Source organism: Electrona antarctica (assembly GCF_951216825.1).
Source record: "Electrona antarctica genome assembly, chromosome: 5".
Lineage (NCBI taxonomy): Eukaryota > Metazoa > Chordata > Actinopteri > Myctophiformes > Myctophidae > Electrona > Electrona antarctica.
In genome coordinates this window covers 41857014-41872823 of record NC_136810.1, presented here as the reverse complement: position 1 = coordinate 41872823, position 15810 = coordinate 41857014, and the positions used below count along the sequence as shown (strand labels likewise).

General features: G+C 41.8%; 1 protein-coding gene across 1 annotated transcript; it reads left to right on the top strand.

Annotated features, from left to right (window-relative positions):
* The first annotated feature begins 2492 nt into the window (after positions 1–2492).
* Positions 2493–14719, top strand: cUnh11orf58 (chromosome Un C11orf58 homolog). The gene is made up of 8 exons (XM_079500713.1): positions 2493–2682; positions 4758–4856; positions 5826–5877; positions 7756–7826; positions 9242–9340; positions 9697–9757; positions 10982–11091; positions 12960–14719. The coding sequence occupies exons 1-8, from the start codon at positions 2629–2631 to the stop codon at positions 13221–13223; spliced, it is 810 nt and encodes a 269-aa protein (XP_079356839.1). The 5' UTR covers positions 2493–2628; the 3' UTR covers positions 13224–14719.
* Positions 14720–15810: the final 1091 nt, after the last annotated feature.

The following is a 15810-nucleotide window of genomic DNA, read 5'->3' as shown; positions in this document are numbered from 1 at the left end:
AGGCGGTTCCAGCTGGTCCCCAGCTAAATGATGGAGAGTTGGTAACCAAATGGACCCTTATAGATCTTTAACTCTTGAGAGTGTAAAATGAAACTATAAGGGTCCATTTGGTTTCATGTTACGCTCTAGTTAAATTATTGTTTAAAATCTGCATTACTTAATTTACAAGAAGTCTACACAAAGAGACAAAGAGTGAATGTATAAGAACTGTTATTTTGAGCAACGTTTGCCTGTTGTGAACAAAATCTTATCCAACAACAGCAAAATATTTGTTTTTGGCCGGGTATGCAGGCTAAATGTCATCAAATGGTGGTCCGTGGCTCAAATGCTGAATAAGTAACGGGCCTTGATATGAAAAGGGTTGAAAACCTGCACTGATATATAGAATCAAAGTGCGCCGAGAGTTTCTCAGCCAGATTGGAGAGGCTTCCCATTAGCACTCTTACGCCACCTTTTGACTATAATGCAAGTGTGCCACTAGGAGGAAAGCTCCAGATTAGAATGTGATTGAATCATAATGCCTTTGAAATGGGCCCTTTATTTATAATTAATTTGTGTAGTATTTAATTATATTGATTCTCAATATAAACTGTTATTTGTGTATTTATTTATGTGTATTAAAAAAATCACACCCGTGTGAACTGAGTGGTGTAAGGTTTTATATAGCATGATCAGCTGTGGTCTGACGTAATGTCTGACGTTAAAGATCTTTGGCTAGGTAGACTCGTCTTCTGATGTGATGATTTGTGACCATGAAGTTGATTCAGCTGGAGTTTTTGTCCGATGTGAGGTATTATATAAGGTAAGGTATTATATAGCCTGATCAGCTCTGATCTGACGTAATGAATTCACACCTGGATGTGATTTCACAACTGGCTTTTTTTGTGCAGAGAAAATGACCATGGTTGCTACGGTCATCCAGTTCACCTGGGTGTGATTTAATTACGTCAGAAATTATTTTGAACATAGCAACCATGCTCATTTTTTTCTGCACACAAAAGCCAGTTGTAGGAGTGGTTTACACCACTCAAAAACATACAGTAGGCTATTAGGCCTATTTACTTTGTTTTAAACAGTGGTATTTGAATATTTATATTCATGATAATTCATACTTGTACTTTGTATTGTTGTAGCATATACTATTGCAGATTCATAATTTGACTAAATTATTTTAAAAATCGTATTCATTGTTCAAAAATAGAAGATCTATCATCTAGCTCTTAACTTTCTGCACTATGTTGTGATCTTTAGCCTATTTCTGAATTAAAAAAGGTATAAATATATGGCTTATTAAAGGTATATTCAGTGATTTCGCTTCATTCAAATATCACTTATTTTTTCTTTTTATTTGGATAATCCTCCCTACTATAGAGTGTGCTGACCATATAAGAAGTTCCTCCCTGTCCCCAGTGAGCCCGTGGGGTCAAAAAACCCTAGTTTCAGTTTTGGTGGCGGGTGGCAAAGCCTTCATCCAATCAGGATGAGAGGGGCCTTCCTCCAATCATGTGTGGGGGCGGGCCTTGGTGCACATTCTGTTGCACTTCCCCCCACTGTAGAGCGTGTGCATGTGCACATTTTGTTACCGGGGCGGACTGGGTGGTTTTCCAAATCACCCAAATCACTGAATGCTCCTTTAAGTGGTTAATGATATAAATGATTATAGTCCAATATGATTCCAAAATGCAGCATTCTGAGTGTAATAAAGTGAATAGAATAGACCGTTGCCTTACTTAATTAATAGGCTATATATTGTTGCGACTGTATAGATGCATGGCATTTACGAAAACCTGCATCTCCCGTCCGTCATATCACCCACCCTTATGGGCACGCCACGTGACATCACGCCTACATATATGGTCATGCCTTGTGACATCACGCCTCCATATATGGTCACGCCTCATGACACGACTCCATATATGGTCACGACTCGTGACATCACTCCTCGTGACACGTCACACCACCATATATGGCTATCCCTATCTTCATGAAGATCCGACACTGACCTCAACATACATGGAGAAGACTGGATCATCACCTAGATCTGCATAATACGGAGCCGGCCAGCAACTATACATTTCCTCAAACCCTTAGATCTCCACATGGAGCTGACCTGTTCTGACATTCCATATGTTGATGCCAAAGCGCCTGTGCTTGCCCAGTCTGCTGTCTGCAGTCACCCAGGCGGATGGATGCGTGCACGCGAGGTTGCAAATTAAGTGTGTAGGCTATGTGTGTAAGAATACTGGTGTAATATGAACACATGGGCTATTTAAAACTAATCTTAACACATTTGATCAGATGCACACAACCAAATTAAAAAAAGATATAGTAGGCAATGATTCTATATCTTCTAATTACCCCATTTACCCGGGTATATGATCTATTCCTAAAAGGAGACCTACATTGAGTTGACTATAAGGATTTGTTGAATTCATAGTTTCACATTTGTTTTGTTTTGTCTTATTGTGAAGAGATCGGCCACCGGGTCGGAAGTCGTATTGTTTATCCGGTTGTTGACTGTTGACAGTGTCTGCTAGCCTAGCCTAGCATGGTGCTATCTATCAAAGACTTAGAAATAAGGGTATCTATGCTTTATTTAACTATAAGAAACTAAACGTTTCGTCCACCATGAGTTCCGATGAGGACAGACACGGGACAAAAAGAGCGGCTTCTCCCTCTCAGGTGTGTAGACTAGTTAACACAATGTCAACTTTATCATTATTGTTATTACTGTAATAATGGTCCGTTAGCCTGGAGGCTAGGCTAGCGCTGCACTCACATTGATTATAAACACATACACAAGATACTGTTATATATTGGATATTATTATGACGATGATACCCGATACGTAATATCATGTTACGATATAGCCCTGGATTAAGAAAGTCATAGATTTCTTTTGTTTATTTTTCTGAAATTGTATCTGATGTCAAAAGTCGGGCTATTTTCCCCAAATAGTGTTTGAAGTTCCGTGTTTACGGTCCGTACATCTCCATATAAATGTACAAATTCCAAGTATAAAGTGACTACCCCAAAGCCACGGGGGTTAACTGAGCATGCGGGCCCTTCGTTGTACGTAATATTCCGTATCTTTTGGTAAATAAGTGTTTTAATCTCGTCTGTGCCTGAATACCATTGCATACATTGAGTGTAATGCCGACCTTCACCTGCTGCGCCCCGCTACCACACCCGTTGAGGAATACAGGGAACGTCCGACAGACCGACACAGACGACATTTAAAACACTTCTTTATTAAACAATATGGAATATTATAGAACACAAATGGCCCCGTATGGTCGGGTAACATCCGAGGCTTTGGGATAAGCACTTCTTCATTATGGACATGTGCGGGCTTTAGCGCTTTAAACACAGGCCCCCAGAACATATTTGCAGAAGTGTCCAATACGGTCATAGATACACTAATGTCAGAATCGAAAAAATAAATCGACATAGTCTTGATCCAACGTTAATAACGTTAACATAAATAACACTAATATTGAATTAATCTTGCTCATCGCACATCTCAAGTTGTATTGTGTTTGTCTCAGTGATGTAAAGCCAGTCAACTATTACACCATCTCTGTCTTATGAATGCATTTTTAATGTCATTGTTTAGTATAGGCAGAAACATTTGAAAATGGTGTGAGCAGTATGTGTGGTGTGTAGCAGTCTGGCTTGAGAGACTATAGGAGGAGAACACATACAACTCAAATAAAGAAAAAAGTGTAATATATACACCAATTGGTGTAAACTATTAAATATGTTTTGGGTGTGTGTTGATCACCTGTTCAACATTCTGACCTGATTGTCTCCACCAGGCCGAAGGCATGGGGAGAGAGTATGTTTTGCACTCCGTCCGTCCGTGTGTCCGTCCGTCCGTCCGTCCGTCTGTGACCAGCACCGTTAACCCGGTCGATGCCACATTTTGCACACACACTCCCTGGATGCCAACGATGAACCTCTGCCCCAAAATTTCCAGAACGGCCTGTTATAGCGCCACCAGGAGGCCGCTTTGTGCAAAACAAGTTTTTGGACAGTACATCTACAGATTTTGTCCAAACATCACGCAAATTGGTACACAGTCTCTCTAGAGCCATTCAATGAAACGGGTCTTTCAGATTTCTCAGACTCCATCCTGATTGGCTAAGATTGGCTTCCAAAGCAAGCAGGAGTGCTCAGTTTCAAACAAAATGCTGCAAATCATGAACACATCGTGTGATTTCCGTGAAATTGTGCACGCACATTCCCACTAGGCCGAGGAAGAAATGCCACATGAACATTTTCAACTCAGCCTCATGGCCTACACACTTCCACTCGGTTTGAGCATAGATATATAAATACTAGAGACAGCACCGGAATGCAAGTGGATGGGAGGGGAATTCCGGTGCCGTCTCTATTATTTATATATCTATGCTCAAACTGAGTGGAAGTGTGTAGGGCAAGTGGCGAGGAGTTGGTTTCAAAAAGAGGGGCCCATAGGGCCACAGGTGGAATGGGAGCCACTGTGTAGGAGAGTGGTGTCATTTGAGGGGGCAGAAAACCGTGCTTGAGGGCTGCATGAACTGTTGTTCATGGAGTGTGACAAGGTGTAGTTTAAAATACATTGTTTTCAATGAGAGCGCCGCACTTTAGTTGTACAGTGACAACTAAAGTCTCTGTAATGTTTATGTTGTACTATTACATTAGTCAGTTATTTTCAGGTGTGAGGGTACAGTGTGCTGATGCACAGTAGATGTAACGCTAGGTTTTGTGAACAGGAGGAGGACGATGGCTCAAGCCAGTGGGCTGCAGCTTCAGCCGATCTCGGGAGTGACGCAAGGAGACAGAAGTTCTTGCGGCTGATGGGCGCCGGAAAGGTATATTGGCTTTGTTTGTTGCAGACCATAAAGATATAGGACATAAAGTATATGTACCCCACCTGGTCATCAGGTTAATATCAGAATACTGATATATTTATTGATTTCATCTGTTAAAATTTAAAACGTGCAAGCATGATCCGCTTAATTAGTTCAGTCTATAGCTTAATACTATTATTAAAATATTATTTCCTTTTTTCATGTCCAACATATTTGTATTTAGTTTAGTTAGTTATAACTACTGTATAACTAAATGCATTTGAAATTAAATAAAAAAGGTTACTTTTCAGGATTCCAATTAAAAAATAATGATGAATGAAAAAAAATCTCTTTCAATTCAAATATAGCAAAAATGGCCGATCTACAAGCTCACAACGCTATTTTTTGCTACGACAGAAATATGCAATATGGCCCTCTGGAGTGAGTGTGGAAATATAGTGGCCCTCTCCATCGTCAAAGTTGCCCACCCCTGATGTATACCCCTTTCCTTGAGCTCTTGTCTAGGATGTAGTCTGGGTAGTTTGGAATAATTAATTCCACATAGCGGCTTTGGAGATATTTGGCCCTTATCTTGCACCACCCCTCATCCCTTATCCCTAAACTATTTTGAAAAACATAGTTCAACTAGCCGATCTACACCGACACGTTGTGAGCTTGTAGATCAGCTATTTTAACTATTTTTGATGTATTTCAAAATAGTAAAAAATGGCAAATAAGTTTAGGGATAAGGGGTAACATGTGTGTGCACGCACGCACATATAACACACACACAGCGCGCGCGCGTGTGTGCGTTCGTGTATGCGCGCATGCTTTTTTGTAGCTCTCCAATCCATCATGCGGACCACTTAGCAAGAATAGAAACACCTAGACTAGAGTCATTGGGAGGACCCAGGTAATAATGATGTTTTTCTAAGCTGTTGTTGTACAACAGCACTGATGATTAGGTGTTTTTTTGTTAACTCTTCTCAGAAAGAGAAGACCACAAGAGGAGACCACAAGTCCACCTCCCATTTCCGCAGTGGTATGTGTATCTGATGTACTACTAATACACCAAGCAGTGGTATGTGTATCTGATGTACTACTAATACACCAAGCAGTGGTATGTGTATCTGATGTACTACTAATACACCAAGCAGTGGTATGTGTATCTGATGTACTACTAATACACCAAGCAGTGGTATGTGTATCTGATGTACTACTAATACACCAAGCAGTGGTATGTGTATCTGATGTACTACTAATACACCAAGCAGTGGTATGTGTATCTGATGTACTACTAATACACCAAGCAGTGGTATGTGTATCTGATGTACTACTAATACACCAAGCAGTGGTATGTGTATTATTAGCCCGCGGACCCCCGTCTGAAAAGATATGCCAGGGACCCCCATATAAGAAGATGTTTACGGCTCTAGCAGTGATCAACCCGCTTAATTTCAAGGACCCCCAGTTTGACATGCATTAAGCTACGGACCCCCATTTAATGGCATTTCTATCTCTGGGACCCCAATTGATATTGTATAATCACTGTTAGTTAACGGGTCCATTTGGTTCTATTTGTACACTCTCAGAGTTAGACCCATAAGGGTCCATTTGGTTCCTAACTATCCATCATAGCTGGGGGACCCCTTGGAACTCCCTCAAGGACCCCTGTGGGTCTCCGGACCCCACTTTGGGAACCTCTGTACTAGTACACCAAGCAGTGGTATGTGTTTCTGATGATGCTAGAATACAACAAAATGTCTCTATTTGGCCTCAATGTTAGCCTTGGACAAAAATGTATGTTTTTTGGGCCATGGGGTTGTACACTGTTTTTAGCTACATTTATATTTGATGGAACGAAAATGTATTTGAGTGAAACAGTACAGACCCAGGCAGGTCATAATGTTGAGAGGAATTTACAGTTAGTACATCCGTTGGCCATGTCTTAGGATTGATTGGCCAGTGGATGATTTCGACATAGGCCTAAATGTTTGACACTGATTGATGCAATCCTATAAACACAAGTCATATTTAGTTTTGAAGGAAGAGAACATGGTCAGATTTTGATATAGAGAAATGTAAACGTATTGTAAATGGCACAACATGACTGGGAAGAAGGTGATCTAAAAGGGTTAAAATGGCATTTTTCATTAAAATGTTAATATAAGCAGCAATAGAGTTTGAACACTGCTAATAGACGCCTTATCAGACGACATCACACTGATAAGAAACGGCATGCACGCGCATAAAGGCAGCAGAAGAACACCACCTCTCATAAGATGCAATGGAAAAGTTCTAACTGCACTCACGTGTAAAAAATGCCCCATCAAACTATCAGATGCTGTTTTTCTCCCAGTGTGGAGGAAGAATGATTAATATATTATAGATTTGTATTGTGATCTCTCACCCTTGAAATATATAATCCTTGGTTTCTGTTGTGTTTGAACAATAATAGCAATTCAAAACAGTTGTCCTCAAAACCACACCTCCAGTCGCTGTCATAAGAACGGGAGGTGCGCTCATGATCACGGCAGCAGAGCCTGGTTGTCCACGGCTGCACGCGCACCTGCAGTCCATTAAGTATAATTTATGCTTCGTCCCGCGATGGTGTTGTGCACGCAGACCTCTACGCTCACAACAGTCGCATCTGCGATGCGATGTGAGCTTGTATATCAGCTGTTCTCTGTGCGCAACACTGTTGGGCTTTGAAGTATAAATGTCTCCTAGGGTGCACCTCACTAGCCAACTCACAAGAGGAGGTTGAATGGACTGAAACCAGCGTCCATACAGTTTTGGAGATCTGTTGGGATTTGATTACATGCAACAGTCACCCGTGCGCCCAGTCCCAATGTTTGTAAACAAATAATTGGTCTATTGGTAACGCTGCTCACTGTTGGTGTGCTGTCTCCCCCTGCAGGCCAAGAGGAGCAGAAGATGAGCTCCGATGAGGACAGACACAGGACAAAAAGAGCGGCTTCTCCCTCTCAGGTGTGTAGACTAGTTAACACAATGTCAACTTTATCATTATTATTACTGTAATAATGGTCCGTTAGCCTGGAGGCTAGGCTAGGCTAGCGCTGCACTCACATTGATTGTAAACACATACACGCGATACTGTTATATATTGGATATTATTATGACGATGATACCCGGTACGTAATATCATGTTACGATATAGCCCTGGATTAAGAAAGTCATAGATTTCTTTTGTTTATTTTTCTGAAATTGTATCTGATGTCAAAAGTCGGGCTATTTTCCCCAAATAGTGTTTGAAGTTCCGTGTTTACGGTCCGTACATCTCCATATAAATGTACAAATTCCAAGTATAAAGTGCCTACCCCAAAGCCACGGGGGTTAACTGAGCATGCGGGCCCTTCGTTGTACGTAATATTCCGTATCTTTTGGTAAATAAGTGTTTTAATCTCGTCTGTGCCTGAATACCATTGCATACATTGAGTGTAATGCCGACCTTCACCTACTGCGCCCCGCCACCACACCCGTTGAGGAATACAGGGAACGTCCGACAGACCGACACAGACGACATTTAAAACACTTCTTTATTAAACAATATGGAATATTATAGAACACAAATGGCCCCGTATGGTCGGGTAACATCTGAGGCTTTGGGATAAGCACTTCTTCATTATGGACATGTGCGGGCTTTAGCGCTTCCATAAACCCTAGCATTGCAGGTTTACTGCTGGTTTTCTCTCTTATCAAGACCCACAATATTGGGGAATAGAATACTGTTCTTCTGCCTGCCGAGTAGGAAATGATGGAATCTATCCTTTCCTTTCCCATGACATTCAGTTTTGTCTTTATAATTCTAGGTGTCTAATTAGGAACTCGTTAGAGTAGAGTAGACCCATGACCACTGTTGGAATAGAAAACCAGCAGGACTATAGGCCTTTTTTTTTTAAAACTGGCTCCTCGCCACTCACTCACCCTACACACTTCCACTCGGTTTGAGCATAGATATATAAATACTAGAGACAGCACCGGCATGCAAGTGGATGGGAGGGGAATTCCGGTGCCGTCTCTATTATTTATATATCTATGCTCAAACTGAGTGGAAGTGTGTAGGGCAAGTGGCGAGGAGTTGGTTTCAAAAAGAGGGGCCCATAGGGCCACAGGTGGAATGGGAGCCACTGTGTAGGAGAGTGGTGTCATTTGAGGGGGCAGAAAACCGTGCTTGAGGGCTGCATGAACTGTTGTTCATGGAGTGTGACAAGGTGTAGTTTTAAATACATTGTTTTCAATGAGAGCGCCGCACTTTAGTTGTACAGTGACAACTAAAGTCTCTGTAATGTTTATGTTGTACTATTACATTAGTCAGTTATTTTCAGGTGTGAGCGTACAGTGTGCTGATGCACAGTAGATGTAACGCTAGGTTTTGTGAACAGGAGGAGGACGATGGCTCAAGCCAGTGGGCTGCAGCTTCATCTGATCTCGGGAGTGACGCAAGGAGACAGAAGTTCATGCGGCTGATGGGCGCCGGAAAGGTATATTGGCTTTGTTTGTTGCAGACCATAAAGATATAGGACATAAAGTATATGTCCCCCACCTGGTCATCAGGTTAATATCAGAATACTGATATATTTATTGATTTCAGCTGTTAAAATTCTAAACGTGCAAGCATGATCCGCTTAATTAGTTCAGTCTATAGCTTAATACTATTATTAAAATGTCCAACATATTTGTATTTAGTTTAGTTAGTAGTTATAACTACTGTATAACTAAATGCATTTGAAATTAAATAAAAAAGGTTACTTTTCAGGATTCCAATTTAAAAAATAATGATCTCTGTTGTTGTACAACAGCACTGATGATTAGGTGTTTTTTTGTTAACTCTTCTCAGAAAGAGCATCCTGGAAAGCTCATCATCGGAGACCACAAGTCCACCTCCCATTTCCGCAGTGGTATGTGTATCTGATGTACTACTAATACACCAAGCAGTGGTATGTGTATCTGATGTACTACTAATACACCAAGCAGTGGTATGTGTATCTGATGTACTACTAATACACCAAGCAGTGGTATGTGTATCTGATGTACTACTAATACACCAAGCAGTGGTATGTGTATCTGATGTACTACTAATACACCAAGCAGTGGTATGTGTATCTGATGTACTACTAATACACCAAGCAGTGGTATGTGTATCTGATGTACTACTAATACACCAAGCAGTGGTATGTGTATCTGATGTACTACTAATACACCAAGCAGTGGTATGTGTATCTGATGTACTACTAATACACCAAGCAGTGGTATGTGTATCTGATGTACTACTAATACACCAAGCAGTGGTATGTGTATTATTAGCCCGCGGACCCCCATCTGAAAAGATATGCCAGGGACCCCCATATAAGAAGTGATTCTCAACCCGCTTAATTTAGTTTGACATGCATTAGGCTACGGACCCCCATTTAATGGCATTTAGTTAACGGGTCCATTTGGTTCTATTTGTACACTCTCAGAGTTAGACCCATAAGGGTCCATTTGGTTCCTAACTATCCATCATAGCTGGGGGACCCCTTGGAACTCCCTCAAGGACCCCTGGGGGTCTCCGGACCCCACTTTGGGAACCTCTGTACTAGTACACCAAGCAGTGGTATGTGTTTCTGATGATGCTAGAATACAACAAAATGTCTCTATTTGGCCTCAATGTTAGCCTTGGAATGTTTTTTGGGCCATGGGGTTGTACACTGTTTTTAGCTACATTTATATTTGATGGAACGGAAATGTATTTGAGTGAAACAGTACAGACCCAGGCAGGTCATAATGTTGAGAGGAATTTACAGTTAGTACATCCGTTGGCCATGTCTTAGGATTGATTGGCCAGTGGATGATTTCGACATAGGCCTAAATGTTTGACACTGATTGATGCAAGCCTATAAACACAAGTCATATTTAGTTTTGAAGGAAGAGAACATGGTCAGATTTTGATATAGAGAAATGTAAACGTATTGTAAAAATGTAATTGGTATATATTGTAAATGGCACAACATGACTGGGAAGAAGGTGATCTAAAAGGGTTAAAAAGGCATTTTTCATTAAAATGTTAATATAAGCAGCAATAGAGTTTGAACACTGCTAATCGGTAACACTGCTCACTGTTGGTGTGCTGTCTCCCCCTGCAGGCCAAGAGGAGCAGAAGATGAGCAGTGAGCTGGAGACGCAGTACCAGCAGGGCATGGAGGGAAAACTGTCCGGACGGAACCGCAGGCACTGTGGACTGGGCTTCAATGAGGTGAGGACGAAACCACGGACACTAGACTGGGCTTCAATGAGGTGAGGATGGAATGGACTGGGCTTCAATGCGGTGAGGATGGAATGGACTGGGCTTCAATGAGGTGAGGATGGAATGGACTGGGCTTCAATGAGGTGAGGATGGAATGGACTGGGCTTCAATGAGGTGAGGATGGAATGGACTGGGCTTCAATGAGGTGAGGATGGAATGGACTGGGCTTCAATGAGGTGAGGATGGAATGGACTGGGCTTCAATGAGGTGAGGACGAACAGGAAAGGAATATGGCAGAGGAAAGCAAGGCGTTGAGAGAGGAAAACACTCAGATGGTACTCCCAGAGAGTAGAATCACGAATATGCAAGATGCAGCTACGAGCAGGAGTCACTTCCTGGTTTATAATCAGCTGGTGGATGGAAAATGAAGCTTGTGCGTGGCTGCAACTTGCAGCGTGGCCAGTGTTATTGGAAGCACTGCCCGCAAACTTTATTTTCCAACCACCAGCTGTTTAAAAATCAGGAAGTGAAGCCTGGAGGACGTGTTTTTTTAGCGGCTAAGGTGTGCTCACGCCCAGTATGTCACCCTACACATAACTTATGGCACACTGGGAAAAACACTGTTACTACGTTTTGGTTTGGCATATCTTTGTCTTAGGTCACCTTCACACCAGAAAGCTTTACTGCGATTAAAACGAATCCCGCTGCACATTGTCGGAAAGTGCGCTTCGTTTGGCAGGTGTGAAGCCTCATTAGAATCCTAATGTGCATCAAAGAACCACGTTCTACTCCGCCAAAAAACGGGGGTTTTGCTTCGCTTCCAATCGCATTCGATTCGGTGCAGGTGGGAATGCAATCCGCAGCAAATAAAGGAAATTAAGCTAAACACAGTTGGAGACGGAGAAGGGATATTAATTTTACACAGCTCAAAGATGTCCCGTAGATGTAACCGTGGATAGACGTGGGCAAATAAGGAGACTGAAGCCCTCATTGAAATATGAGGACGAGTACATTAATCAATTGCTTAAGGAAACACATAAGAACAGTGCGTGCGTGCGCGCACTGTTCGCACGCACGCACGCACGCACGCACGCACGCACGCACGCACGCACGCACGCACACACAAGTGCACACACGAGTGAGAGAGAGACGTCCCCGACACACGTTACCCTAATTCTATGTCCTAACTATTACTCAAAGTATTATTTTAACACCATAGATTTCACTGTGTAGTTTATGAATGGAACACATTGATGAAGTTCCCTGCTGTGTTTCCAATTGCTGCGGATGACAGCGCAGTGTGAAGGCAAACCGCAGCAAATTAAAAATGCAAGAATCCCAACTTCTCCGCCCATTCGCATCGAGTCTACCGAAGTATTAGGTGTGAATGCGACCTTACTGTCACACGTGACAAAGCAATGTTGAGTTTCAGATAGCTGAACTTAGCTGAACACAGCTAAGTCACTTTGAATTTACACCAATTATCTTAAGCACATTGGACATATTCTATATTGAATAAACATAATTTATAAGTTACAACAAAATCAGTGGTTATATGATTTTCCTCTTTAAAATGTGGGTTTACGATAGTGACTCAGTTGATGGCAAGCCAAAAATATTGGATGTGGAGCAGTGAGTGATAATTCAGTTTTGTCTTGGCTGCAGCCTCAAAATGTTATGCATTGAGAATACTTTTAATAAAGGCTGTGTGGAAGATGTATGTACTGACAAATAAACTTTGATTCTTCAAAATCAATCACAATGTCAATACAAGGATAACTTTCAGTGGATATTACAGTTTAGTTGAGTAAAATATTAAGGTAACAAATCCTAATGTCTTTCACCTTTTACCTCTGCTCCCTCACCTCTGCAAAAAGCCTGAGGATGAGCCCTTCTCTTCCCTGCCGCCGGAAAGTCAGACAAATCCAGCTGAGCCAGATAAATCCACCAGCCCGAGAGAAGTGGAGCCCTCGGAAGCACAGGAAAAACCCCAGAGCGACAAACCTGAGCCAAGCCAGACCTCGGACCAGGCCTCTGAGCAGACCTCGGACCGGGCTTTGGACCAGGTCCAGCCTGACACGCCACCACAAACAAAAAAGGAGCGTAAACCTGTCAAAATGTCTTTTGTCAAGTCAACATAGTACTGTGTGCGTGTTACTGTATGTGTGTGTGTGTGTGTGCGTGCGCGCCTGTGTGTGCAGGCATAGGGTGGTGAGGAGTTACTTTTTTATGTAACCTTGAAACACAGATTTGTACATTTCAGTTGTGCATTTTGATGGTTTTTCTTTTTTTTTGGCAGTATTTTCGGAAGTAACCTCTGTCACAGGCATTCACTGATAAGGTGAAGAGAGTGCAAATTGGTTTTATTTTTTAAATGTGTCAATGCTGAATGAAACTGCAGTGTATTTGACAAGCCAGATCAGACATTGGTGATGAGACTGACCTGTTTCAGAATGCTGTAGAGAAACATGCTAGTGGTCTGAACTAGACCTTCTCAGGACATCTGAAGCCAGTTGTGATTGTTAATAAGCCTGTCAATTGACATATAGATTGCATCAGAAACTTGTTCACATTGCTGTAACCAATAGAAAATAAATAAAATTCAATAAAATAATTTAGACACAGCCGTGTCAAAATAGTCTCACATAGCCAGATGTATAAGTCTAGTCTAGGCTATATAAGTCTATGGGCTATAACTTGGAAACAATTTACAGAGTTTAAAAATAACTACATTGTAGAACCTTTAGGGTATAGTCCTTCATATTGGGACCGTATCAGGATTGTTTTTCAAAGACCTCTGGCTGTCTGTACAAGAAAAAAATGATGAATTCTTGCCAGACGATGCAAGAGAGATGCAAGGATGGAACTCGCTGTTAAAATCAAAGGCCAAAGCCAAATTCCAATACCCAAAATATCGGCCACTCGTTCACTCACACTCGGTGTTACGGTGAAATTGGTGACCTGCTGAAATATGTGACAAGTGTCCGAGCGGTATTCAGGCAACATATTTAAAGACCTCCATGTAAGTTGTGTGAAGCCCACAGGTCGCATATTTCGGCAGATCACCAATGTCATCATAACACCGCCATGCTGGAGTGATGTGATGTGAGTGAGCAAGTGTCCAAGATTTTGGGTATTGGAATTTGGCTCAAGAGAAGACACGTCAGTGCAGAGGATTGTGGCCGTTTGGGAAGAAGTTCAGAAGGCCCTGATGCCCTCACCCGGCCCAATAATGTCACCCAGAGGAGCCCCACAATTATGATCCTGAGAGGACTCTTGTACCAGGACACCCACAAAGACGAAATAGTTGGGTTTTATGTGTTTGTGCTTGTCTCCTTGATGTGAACAGGACAATTGATTGATTTGTTTTTTACATTTTTAATGTTTGAGTTTACAGTTTCATTCAGTTTCATCACCAATCTTTGATCTAAACTGGCTTTAAGTGTAATAATGGTTAGGCTTTGCTGGACGGTGCACTGACTGTGGCTTACTATGTACTTACTAACAGTGTTCAGCCAACAGTATCACAGATGCGGGCACCCCGTGTGCACTATGGATTTTCATCGACTGAAACAATACTTCCCTGCCACTCCGCAGGTATACCTGTCTGAAAACCAATAAAGGGAAGTACCACAGATCTCAGTTTGGTGATAGAAATTGAAACAAGATGAAAATACACTCATGTTGGGGAAAACTTTATGGCATCTTCGACACACCATGTTATTTTAAGCATGGAAGCATTTGTATAATAACTAAAGTAAACATAATTTCTGGGTGGATTCAAATGACAGTCAGTTGGTATCTGGCTCAATATTCCAAGATTCAAAATGTTATACTATTTTTCAGGCTGCTATGCATAAAACAGGTCTATGCACAAACAATTTGTGCAACATATGTCAATTTAGATTTTTTTACAGTATATAAATAGTTAAAGTATCACAATTATTGTCTCCACCAGGCTGAAGGCATGGGGAGAGAGTATGTTTTGCACTCTGTCCGTGTGTGTGTGTCCGTCTGTCTGGACAGCTAATCTCTGGCACCGTTGGCTTGATCGCAGCCATACTCTGCACACTCCCTGCATGCCACAGCTGAACCTCTACCCCAAGGTTTTCACATTGGCCTCTTATAGCGCCACCAGGAGGCCGCTTTGTGCAAAACAAGTTTTTGGACAGTACATGTGCAGACTTTGTCCAAACATCACACAAATTGGTACACAGACTCAGTTTCAAACAAAATGCCGCAAATCATGAACACATCGTGTGATTTCCGTGAAATTGTGCACGCACATTCCCCGAGGAAGAAATGCCACTGAAACATTTTCAACTCAGCCTCATGGTGGCCCTATAACTGGCCAATTAGTGTTTTTACCAAAACATTGTATGCACACTCCCTAGAGGCCAAGGAAAAACCTTTGCATTGGAATCTTTCACATCTGCTCTTTATAGCGCCACCAGGAGGCCTACATATGTAATACATTTTCTAATATTACTCCTTCAGAAGGGCACTTTTTCTAGTTGTTTTTGGCAGGCAATTTAGATTTAGTCTCGTCTTTTGGACGAAATGCTTTAGTTTTAGTCACATTTTAGTCATTTCTAGCTTTAAAAAAAATATATATATCATTTTTATCCCACGGTTTTGCAACCCATTTTTTCACCCAGTGTCATGTAATCCTGGGCGCTACACTTCCTCTGCCAACCTGGGGAGAGCAACGGACTGACCTCATGTTTC

Bases quoted from the DNA above. Each gene is read 5' to 3' on its own strand.
- cUnh11orf58 (XM_079500713.1), top strand. From the start codon at position 2,629: ATGAGTTCCGATGAGGACAGACACGGGACAAAAAGAGCGGCTTCTCCC. The intron at 5,878-7,755 runs GTATGTGTATCT...CTCCCCCTGCAG, and splicing joins CACCTCCCATTTCCGCAGTG to GCCAAGAGGAGCAGAAGATG. The intron at 9,758-10,981 runs GTATGTGTATCT...CTCCCCCTGCAG, and splicing joins CACCTCCCATTTCCGCAGTG to GCCAAGAGGAGCAGAAGATG.